Source organism: Poecile atricapillus, chromosome 24 (assembly GCF_030490865.1).
Source record: "Poecile atricapillus isolate bPoeAtr1 chromosome 24, bPoeAtr1.hap1, whole genome shotgun sequence".
Lineage (NCBI taxonomy): Eukaryota > Metazoa > Chordata > Aves > Passeriformes > Paridae > Poecile > Poecile atricapillus.
The window spans coordinates 5,162,750-5,173,988 of NC_081272.1; the positions used below are offsets into that span (position 1 = coordinate 5,162,750).

Sequence of the window (11,239 nt, forward strand, 5' to 3'; positions counted from 1 at the left end):
TTCTCCATCCCATCCTGGATCCCGCTTTTCCATCCTGTCCTGGATCCCTCTTCTCCATTCTCTTCTAGATCTCGCTTCTCCATCCTGTCCTGGATCCCCCTTCTCCATCCCATCCTGGATCCCTCTTCTCAATCCTGTTCTGGATCCCCCTTCTCCATCCCATCCTGGATCCCCCTTCTCCATCCCATCCTGGATCCCACTTCTCCATCCCATCTTGGATCACGCTTCTCCATCCTCTTCTGGATCCCCCTTCTCCATCCCATCCTGGATCCCTCTTCTCCATCCCATCCTGGATCCCCCTTCTCCATCCCATCCTGGATCCCCCTTCTCCATCCCATCCTGGATCCCGTTTCTCCCCAGACATCTCCTGGCCACAGCAGGTGTCACTCCTCGGGCACAGGATCATCCAGGCTGACCTTGGGGCTGGCACCTGACCCTGCTGCTGAGCTCTTAATCACCCAGTGGCGTTTAAAGGGGGGGGGGGGGGGGGGGGGGAAACCCCAAAAACGCAGAAAAAACCCCATAAAATGAAATCAGCTCGAACAGCTCCCCTCGGGAAGAGGAGATTTAGAGTCCTGCAGCTGTAACGGACCGGGGATTTAGTGGGGGATCTGCCCGTAATGACATTTAGCTCCTGAAATAAATGCTAAAGCCCAATGAAATTATCTCTACACCCCCGGCCCGGCCCCGCCACCTAATCTGCCGGATAAAGACCCCGCGCAGCCCAGCTGGGGATTGCTCCTGCCCGCGCATCACCCTGAGGCTGCTGAAGGGAACATCTGGCCAGATGTGTCCCAAAACCCCCGCATCACCTCGCCGAGCTTGGCGCTGCGGGCAGAGGCAGCACCGGGACAGCCCGATCCCGGTGCCGGCTGCTTTATCCTCAGCCATTCCTACAATCCCGGAACGAGCAAATGGCCTCATTCCGCCTGGTTAATAGCCCGGCCGCCGTGCCGTGACATCCTGCCTGGAATAACAAGCGCCCGGGCTGCAGCAGTCAAGGGTAATTTGCCACGGGAAAGGGTCATTTTACCTGCAAATTGTTTTCCACGTCTCCACCAAGGCAGAATGCGTTGGCTCCTGCTCTTGCCCCGTGCTAGGGAGGCGGCAAGAGAGGCCAGGGAGCCACGTGGGATGTGCCAGAGCAGCCCTGGCACCAGCCCTGGCAGCGGTGGGGTCACCGTGGCATCCCAGGGACCATTCCCAGGGCCACGGCAAGGGCAGAACAAGCTGCAGCTCAGCGGGTTTGAACTTTGCATGGATTTCCTGCTCCATGCAGTGTCCCATTGGAAACTTCCAGCCCTGATGGAGCATGCTCGGGCAGGATTCACCCATTCCATGGATTCTCTGCCCCATGCACCAGCTTTCCTGCTCCACACAGAGCACCCAGCTGCGCCCTCCAGCCTTGTGGAGTGTGCTTGGGAAGGATTCATCCATGCCACGACTTCCCTGCTCCATGCCCAGCATCCAACTGGCACCAATCTTACACCAGGAGTTCACTTGGGCAGGATCCATCCACTGCACGATTCCCTGCCCCATTCCCAGTGCCCCATTGGCACCCTCCAGCCCCAGGATCCATCCATTGCACAGAATCCCTGCTCCATGCACAGTTCCCAGCTGGCACCCCAGGATCCATCCATTGCACAGAATCCCTGCTCCATGCCCAGTGCTCCACTGGCACCCTCCAGCCCCAGATCCATCCATTACACAATTCCCTGCCCCATTCCCAGTGCCCCACTGGCACCCTCCAGTCCCAGGATCCATCCATTGCACAGAATCCCTGCTCCATGCCCAGTGCCCCACTGGCACCCTCCAGCCCCCAGATCCATCCATTGCACAGAATCCCTGCTCCAATGCCCCATTGGCACCCTCCAGCCCCCAGATCCATCCATTGCATGATTCCCTGTCCCATTCCCAGTGTCCCACTGGCACCCTCCAGCCCCCAGATCCATCCACTGCACAGAATCCCTGCTCCATGCACAGCTCCCCAAATCCCCACGGACCGTGCAGAGGCAGAAATCTCCCATTCCGTGACCACGAGCAGCACGCAGGGAACCCCTGCACTGCACAGGGGGGTCCCTCCCGTGTCCCCACTCACCGTGTGGCACCTCGGGCAGCTCGAGCTCGTCGGCATTCGCAGAATGCAGCTCGGTGGGGCAGCAGTCGGGGGCGGCGGGCACCGGGGTGGGCACGGGGGCCGGGGGCCGGGTGCCATTGCGCCGGGGAGCTGGAGGGCTCTCGGCCTGGCAGCTGCAGCCGGCGTGGGTGAAGCCACAGCGGCGAGCACCGGGAGCCTGCAGGCACTCCTCGAGCCAGCGGCACAGCACGCTGCAGGTGAACTGGCTGGAGTTGTTGTTGTTGATGAGCAGCACCTCCACGAAGCGGAATTCCAGCGCTTGTGGCTCCAGCAGCCGCGGGGCCGCCTCGGGCTCGGCTGCCAGGCACAGCTGGACGAAGTTCTTGTCGAAGTGCAGGAAGGTGAAGGGCCCCGCGCCCTCACACAGCTCCAGCTCGGCTTCCTCATCCTCCTCCTCCTCCTGTTGCTGCTCCGGGGGCTGCACGGGCACGGGGCTGGCCTCGCCCCGGGGGTCGCAGGTGTAGTTGGCCAGGTAGTGGTCGAGGGGCAGCACCATGGGCGAGAAGTGGGTGCAGACCTGCTCCTCCCGGTTGAAGCGGAGGTAGAGCGAGTACTTGGTGGGGTCGGGGTTCTCCAGGGTCCAGGAGCAGCCGGAGGAGATGGTGGGGAACAGGTCCTTGAGGGAGAAGGAGCCGTAGAGGACGCCGGAGGCCAGGGCGGAGCAGGCACTGGGAGCCGGGTCGAAGCCCCGCGTGAGCCACAGGACAGACGATATCACAGCCAGTAAGAGGGGACCAGCAGCGGTCATCCTATGGCATTTGCCCTGCGGACAGACAGATGGACACACGGACAAGGGCTTACCCGGAGGTTTGGCCACTGTGGAGCTGGGCTGGGGGTCAGCACCCTGCCCTGAGTCCAGCTGGTGCGGGATCCCAGTTACCCCATGTCCTCTCCCGGTTCATGTTCCCCCCAACCTGGTCCATGTCCCCATCTGCCACCTTGCAGGGTTACAGGAGACTCCTTGTGCCAACGTGTCCCCAGGTTCGGGACAGTGCAGCACAGAGTGAAGACTTCACCCCAAAACCACCAGAGCAGAGACCCAGCCCCCCAGGTCCCCCCTGCAGTGACTCCCCCATCCTCGGCTCACCCCCCACCCCGAGCTGGCCAAGCACAGCCTGGGCAAGGAGCCACCAAACAACTTCAGACAGAGCTACAAAAGCCCTTGGAGGAAATTCTGGTGCCCTGGAGCATGGTGGGGGCCGGCTGGCAGCTCAGGGTGACATGCTGGGGGTGCACAGTGACACCCCAGCAGTGTGGTGTCCCCACAGCTGTCCTAAGAGCCGGCACAGGGTGAGAAGTCACTCTCAGTACAGATTTCTTGGATACCTCTCCGGGAATGCAAAACATCACCGTGAATGGCTTTTTAATACCTCATTAATAAAATAATGCACGTGGTGGCCTTATTAAGTGAGCCCCGAGCATGGCTCTGCAGAAGCCAAGGCCCCGTGCACGTGTCAGCATCACTCAGCCTATGCCCGGGGCAGTGGTGGCAAGGGGACAGCCCTGGGGACAGCAGGGGACATTCAGGAGGTGACTACAGGGCCAGATGCCATGGCAGAGGTTGATTCCAAAATCGCCGAGGTCACCGCTCGCCCAGCCGTGTGCTGGGGATGCCGGGCGCTTGGCACGGCACGGGGGATGCTCTTCTCCACCCTCAAACAGCAAATCCTGCTCCCGAACCACCCCTGGCCGAGGCGGTGATACCGGGGCATCCCCCGGATCATCGGGAGGGACACGGAGCCTTGGCCGAGCCTGCGCTGGAGCCGCTCCGGGGACATTAGAGAGCTAAAAATATCCCGATTCTCATGCAACAGGCTGGCGCTGGCTTCTGCGGCCCCGGCAGCACGGGGGGGCTCGGTGATGCCATTCCCCCGCTCCAGGGCACGGGACAGAGGGGCTGCGATGGAGCCAGCGGGAGCAGACAGGGCTGGACGCCGGCTGGACCTCCCCTGCAAGCAGGGGGATCTGGGGCAGAAGAAAACCCCGCTTTCCGAGAGTAACTTCCAGCCAGAGACCCCAGGAAATGCAACAGGAGAGACCCGAAAGCACCGAATTCCAACTGCAGCCGGAGCGAGGAGCAGCACGGGCATCCCCCGCTGGTGCTGCCAGAGCGGCCACCAAGGACCTGGGGACCCCCAGAGAGCCGCAGCCCCCTCCGCTGCTCCGGGAGAGCCGGGGGTGCGGGAAGGCAGGAGGAAGAGAAGGAGGAGGGAGAGGAGGAGGAGGAGGGAGAGGAGGAGGAGGTCAGGCAGGGACACGCTGCTGCTCTGCAGCGAGCTCCTGGGGCTCCCGCAGCCTGGCAGGGACACAAGATGGTGCTTGCTTCCCTCGCCCAGGAACAGCGAGCAGGGACGCTCCGGCACCACCATCCATCCATCCATCCATCCATCCATCCATCCATCCATCCATTATCCAGCCATCCCGCCCGCTGCCCAGACGGCCGCTGGAAGGCTCGGGGATGGACACAGCCGGGCAGCCCACGCCTCACCTCTCCAGGCATGCATGATCCAGGTGTTCTGGGATACGGGGGAGCTTCCTCCCAGCCCCAAAACCTGCGGGGCTGCACCGCACCGAGCCACGGCCGGGGCTGAAGCAAAGCTGCCAGAGCTCGCTCGGCACCAGCCCCGCTCCCTGCAGCTCTCGAGCCGCCGCCGCTGCTGCTGCCGCTGCTGCAGTGAAAATATTTCGCTGAGCTGCGAGCCGGGCCGAGGAGATATTTAACATCTGGGCCACCGAGTCACCCGGCGGGAGCTGCCGGCGACTGGTGACCGCCACCCCCGGCCGGCAGCGCGGCGGGGACCTCGCACCCTGCAGCGTCACCGTCTGCGTCCTCCGGCCCGGGGGAGCCCAGCCCGGCCGCGGTGCCAGGGCTCGGCATCACCCCCAGTGCCTCCCAAAGCGCCTCGCTCCATGCGGAATGAACCACCCGGCAGCCGTGAGCGCAGCCCGGCAGCGCTGCCGGCTCCCTGGGGACAGCTCCCGACCACCCAGGGACCCCCAGCACCCCTCTGGAGAGTGGCCGGTGCTCGTGGAGGACGGCGATGGCACCCGGAGCGCGGCGGGCACAGCCTGGCACTCTCGCCCGCCGCAGGAGCCCGCTCCAGCCCCTTCCATCTGCCTTTGTTCCTGCCCGGGAGCAGGGAAAGGGGGTGGGTTTAAAGCTTTAATTAAAGCTTTTAAAGAGCCATCACAGAGCTGGGAAGAGCCCGGGCGGGAGGAAACGACAGCCCGGGCTCCACGTCCTCGGAGCGCGGTCCCTCTCCATCACTGCCGGCGCATTCCTGCCGGAATATCGCTCCGGGAAGAGCAGGATCCGAGCCGGGCTCGGCTCTCCCTGGCCACGGCACGGCACTGCTCCCGATGCACAAACAGGTTGTTTCCCTGAGGACGTTTTGCCTGGATATTGGCTGGATCCCGGTCCAGCTCCATCATCCTGGCATGGCAGGAGCCCAGATCGTGACCGTCTCCAGGCAGGAAAAGTCAGGAACAACCAACCAGTCCCCAAAAAAGTGATAAATGGGCAGCACTAAACCCCTTTGCATCAATAATCCGACAAACTATTAATGGCAGAGTAAAGGAGATTTGGGGGTGGAGGGGTGTGGTTTTTAACTCTACTGTTCTTTTAACAGTCTGCAGAAAATATAAAATCCATGGGAGAAAAGACCTGATCCATGAAAATCCCTAACATGAACATGGCTTAGGATAAAGGAATAAAAATGTAAGGAAGGGCTGGGGCGTCTTGAGTGGTTGATCCACCGTGGAACAGCCTCACTTCCCTGCCAGAAGGAACAGGCTGGCCCCTGGCACGGCTCCATGTGGGGCTCCATCCCATGGGATCCCATGGATGTCACCTGGAGGTGACAGCAACAAACGCAGCACCACAAAGAGCAATTCCTGCTGCGAGAACCTACCAGGATGTTCCCCGGCTGCTCAAAGGCATCCGGGGACTCCAAAGCACCTCCATGGGGTCCCCCAGCACTGAGCTGGGGTGTCCTGAGCCTTCCCAGCCCCTCCACCAACAGATCAGCACCATTCCTGGGAAAAACTCCGCTGCAATCCCAGCCTCCAGCCCAAAAACGTGGATTCCTGCCCAGCACATGCTTGCACACACGTGTGCACACACACACACACCCAGCAGGGACAGCGACATCCGAGCTGCTTCCACTCGCTCTGGCACGGTTCCCCCAGTGTCCAGGACCATGTTTCCCCTCCCTTCCACAATTCCACATCTCCCTTCTCCCTCTGGCTCCCCGGCGTGCTGCCATGGCCTCTCCTGGAGCCGGGCAGGCTGGCAGTGGTGCCGAGCTGTAATTAATGGTGCAGCTTTGCCAATCCCTGGCGCGGCCTCGCGAGCACTGGCAAGCGCAGGCCTCTTTATTTATTTTACTTAGCTGCTGTTGGTAAAACTCCACTCCAAAAGCAAGGCCAGGAGACAGCACAGAGAAATCTCCTCCTGGATCAGGGATTTGCTCTGCCAGGGAACGGCGTGTGCTGCCTCCCCCCGGCTCTGCACGGCCGGGGGGTCCCTGGAGACAAAGCCCCCCCACAGCTACAGGGGCTGCAGCAGCCATGGCACTCCTACCACCTCTTCCAAGGAGTTTCTTCCACATCCTTGGGATGTGAGTTGCTGTTTTCCATCAGCTCCATTCTGGAGGGCTGGGAGACCCACGAAGGCTCCAAAGGTGAGTTCTGAGTCCCAGCGCTGGCAGCAAGATCTGTGCTCATCGCAAAAGGGGATTTTTTTCATACCCACCATCTCATCAAGACCCAACCTCTGAGCCTCTGAGGTGTTCCAGGGAGGAGAAGGGGCCTGGCTCCATCCTGCTCTTGGAGGACATCAAGAAGGAACAGACAGGAGCAGCACAGGGGGGTCACGATGGCCCTTGTGAATGCTGAGGAGCTACAGAGTTTCTGACTTGCCAACCGAGCCAGGTGGCCCCAAGCCAGCCCTGGCCCCCTTAGAGGATGGGCCCGTGGTAGGAAATGGCCTCAGTCCAAATTCCATGGAGAAGCGTTGAGGCATCACAGCAGCCCAGGGCTGGATTGCGGCTGGAGCATCATCTTCCTCCAGGCATGAGGAAATGGAGAGTCCATCCTGCAGCCCCCATCCCAGCTGGGCAGGACGGGATGTGGGGATTTGGCAGCAGTGGGGATCCCCTGGCTGGTGGAAGTCCCATCCATTCCCACAGCCGTGAGCAGAAGCTTGGTGCCAGGGCAGAGCTCTCCACCAGCCGTGAGCCCACCAGGAAGAGCTGAGCACCTCCGGAGCCATCTCCAGCATGGCAGGGAGCGACTCCAGGCAGAAAATTCCAGTGCCAAAGGTCCTTGGAGGTGCTGAGAAGAACCAGAGGGAGCTGGGAAGAGCCGGCAGCGTGTCCCAGCCAGTGCTGGAGCCCCTCTGCCACGCAGCTCCTGGTCGGAGACCAAGCATCGGCTGTGCCGGCTCCGAGCCCATTTTCTCTCCAGCACAGACCAAATTTGTAGGATCCTGGCTCCTTGGATCAAAGCAGGGGCTGGTGACAAGGCTTGACAAGCAAACGGGCAGGTCTGGGAGAGGAGCTGCTGCCAGACCCCGCGCTCTGGCACGGCGGGGCTGGCACTGCCACACAGCCAGCTCCACATCCACTGCCACCGTGCCATCACCAAGGAACCCCGCAGGGAGCGGGGAGCAGACCCTGCCTGCTGAGGGTGGCTAGAGAGCAGCCAGGTGACAGTGACGGTGACAGTGACAACAGCTGCGCCACCCCGCTCCTCCCCATGTGAGCCCACGGAGCCGGGTGCCTCCCCACGACCCCCCTCAGCTCAGCCACGGCCTTCAAGGGAGGGACAAGTCTGTCCGTAGCCATTGGGGACAATCCCAGTGCCACAGCTCAGAGCCAGCCTTGTGCCACCAGCTCCACGTGTGCCCCGGACAGAAGCGCTGGCCGGGAGCTCTGCCACAGCCCTGCCCGGCCACCCCGGGGCCACCTCCCCGCGTCACCGGCGGCCCCGGCTGCCAGCCAGCACAGCCAGCAGTGACATGACCTAGAAAAGCCAAGGGTTTTTCACACGCCGCGCTGCCTCCAGCCCCCCTGCGCCGGCCGTGCGGCCGTGGCTGCGGAAAAAACCTCCCCGTCCTCAACAAGTGACCGGCGCGGGCACACGCGTGGGGCACGCCTGGCACCGCTTCGTGCCACCGAGCCCAGGGCTCGCAGGGCCCCCCGGGGAAGAGTTGCAGCTCTCCCCAAGCCCCGGTTGCCACCTGCCAGCCGCACTTGCCCCCTGGGTGCCCACTCGGGGCCTCCTGCACTCCCACGGGCCCCGGGTGCCACGGCACGGCGGCCCCCCGCAGCCCCCCACGCTGGCACCGAACAAAGCCCCAGCACGCAGGGGAGGGCTGCAAAGCCACCCACGAACCCACCCACCCACCCAGCCACCCACCCGCTGCCGGGGCTCCTCCGACGAGCCCGACGACGACGCGGTCCCGGTGCACGCCGAGTCCCCAGGGCCCTGCCAAGGGGTGACAACGCGGGGTGTCCGACCCCGCCGAGCACCCACGCTCGCCAGGCTGGCACAATCCACACGTGTGCCCACGGCAGGGATGCCAGCAGGGAGCCCTGCACCCACCCGTGGCCTTGCTGTGTGACACACCACGGCACGGCGGTGCCGCACGTGTGCCCGGAGACATACGTGTGCCCACGGACACGCGTGCGGCCCCTCGGCCGTGGGGCGGCCGGAGCCTGGCACTGCTCTGAAGGGAGGGACTGGCACCCCGCGGGACGGAACGGCGCCTCGCGGGGGGCACGGGCGTCCCCAGGGGGACCGGGACCCCCGGGGAACCGGCAGCGCCGAGGGGAGAAGCGACAGAGGGGGAAGAACCGGCAAGCACCGGGGAGGGGGGACAGGCAGAACGGGAGGAGGAGATCGGCAGCCCCGGCAGAGGGGGGCACCGGCAGCCCCGCGGGGAAGAACCGGCAGCTCCGGGCACGCCGCGGCTCTCAGCCAGCCCCGGTGCCGAGCCCTCCGCGCCGCCGCAGCCTCGCACAACTTCCCGGCAGGGCCGGGGCGGCCTCGGGGATGCCGCTGCCCCCCACCCCGAGCACCGGGCACGGGGCACCCGCGGTGCCGCGGCGCGACCGCAACAACTCCCGTTCCCGCAGCTCCACCGCCGGGGCAGGAAAGTTGGCCGCCGTTGGGGTGGGAGCTGGGGCGGCGGACGGGGGGGGGGGGTCCCCGGTGGAACCGGGGCTCTGCCAAGCGGAAGCACCGGCCGCCGCAGCCCGCAACGGCGGCGAGCTGAGCTGCCGCCCCCGCTGCGCCGCGCCGGGAGGGAGCGGAGCCGCCGCACCGGGAAAAGGAGGGGGGGGGGGTTTTCACCGAGAACGGGGGAGTGCCGGTGCACCGGAGCGGGGGGGGGCGGATATCGGTGCACCGGCCGAGGGGGTCGTGGCCGCCCTTACCTGCGCTCCGTTAGCAGCGCGTGTAGCCCCGGCGCGGCGCGGCGAGCAGCGGGCTGGCCATCCCCGAGCGGCGGCGGCGGCGGCAGCCGGTGCCCGGGCGCGCCCGGGGGAGCGCGGCGGCGGCGGCGGCGGCGGCAGCGCGCGGGGCCGGGAGCGGGCGCGGGGCCGAGAGCGGGCGCGGAGCGCGCCGGGCCCCGGTGGCGGCGGCGGCGGCGGATGCGGTGGGGAGGGGAAGGGAGAGGGGGGGGCTGGGGGAGCGGGGGGCGCGGGGGCGGCGGCGGCGCGCGCCGCTCGGGCACTTGCTGCATGCGCCGGGCGCGGGGCGGTGTGACAGCACCGGGCACGGCGGGGACCCCCCCCCTCCCTCCCTCCCTCCCCTCTCCCCGCTCCGCCGCTCCCGCCTCCGCCGGGTGTGCGGGGGGAGGTGACCCCCGGGCTGCTGCTGCAGCGCTGGGGGGGCGGCGGGGGCCGCAGGGGGGCGGGGGTGAGCGGTGCACACGCACACGGAGGGGGGTGGGTGGCGTGTGTGTCCCCCCCCGCCCCCGTTCCCTGTCACACGCGTGGAGCGGGTCGGGCACGGGCACGGGCACGGGGCGGGGGGGTTGTGGCTGCCCTGGCGGGGGTGTGAACGCTCAGGGTGCTCAGCCCTGGCGGTGCGGGTTTGCACACGCGTGTGCGAGACACGCGGGGCTCTGGGGGGCACGTGTGCTCCCCGCGTGTGTCCCCACACGTGCGGGCCTCGCTGGGGTCTGCAGGGGGCTGCAGGGACGCTGAGAAACGGGGCTGTCACACAAACGTGGCACGAGTGGGGGTGACACGGAGCCTGCTGGACCCCCAGGAACTCAGGGGGCTGCAGAGCTGTGGTTCCACTCCGAAAGAGGAAGGATCCTCAAGACAGGATAAACTTGAGGATCTTGGTGGTCCGTGGGCGACTGAGCCACTGGCACAGAGGCTCCACTGCAGCCCTGATCCTGCTGCTTGCCAGGAGCTCTGGCTCGCAGGGGATGGGGTGTCAGGGCCACCGAGCCCCGGGCGTGCAGGAGGAGCTCAGCAGGATGCGGCACGGCCTGGCTGCCACGCTGCGGGAGCAGCGCAGCTGGAAATGCAGCACATTCCCGCTGCTGCCTGTCCACCTCTGCCGGACACATCCTGCCCAGCACTGCGAGTGCTGCACTCAGCCTGGGGATGCTCAGAGCTGCCCCTTGTCCCCTCCATCCTGCTGGACACGACGGATAGAGAGGGCAGGAGGCAGTTCTAGGACAGCTGCTCCGCACCCTGGGGATCTGTGGCTCAGCACCAGCTCTGATCCAGCCCGGCGCCACTGAAGTGCAGGATCACATCCACCCCAGACCTTCATGCAGTTCAGCTCCTTCCCTTCCTGGCATTCCCTTTTCCCAGCGCTCCCGTGCGGTCCCTGGGTGCCTGACCCAGCGTCTCCAGACACACACTCATCCCCTGCGGGTCAAGGCTGGGAGAAAGCAAACCAGCTTTTCAGGCTGCTCTTTATCCCAAGGAGAAAACCAGCATTAGCTCCGCCGGAGCTGGAGGATATTCCCGACCCTGGCTCTGTAAATACAGCTCAGCACAGCTCCGTGCATGAACAATCCCAAAACCGCGGCTCTCTGGGTCATTCCTGCCTCCCCACGAGGTGTTTGCTCCCTCA

At 65.2% G+C, this 11,239-nt stretch overlaps 1 protein-coding gene across 1 annotated transcript in view; it reads right to left on the minus strand.

The window, feature by feature from the left end:
- ADGRB2 (adhesion G protein-coupled receptor B2) overlaps positions 1–9,668 on the minus strand; it is a 29,378-nt gene extending 19,710 nt beyond the window's left edge. The window contains exons 1-2 of the mRNA XM_058856444.1: positions 9,577–9,668; positions 2,099–2,900 (exon numbers count right to left, since the gene is read on the minus strand). Coding sequence (XP_058712427.1) covers positions 2,099–2,885 — 787 coding nt within the window. The 5' untranslated portion in view covers positions 2,886–2,900; positions 9,577–9,668. The remainder of the gene's footprint in view (positions 1–2,098; positions 2,901–9,576) is intronic.
- Positions 9,669–11,239: the final 1,571 nt, after the last annotated feature.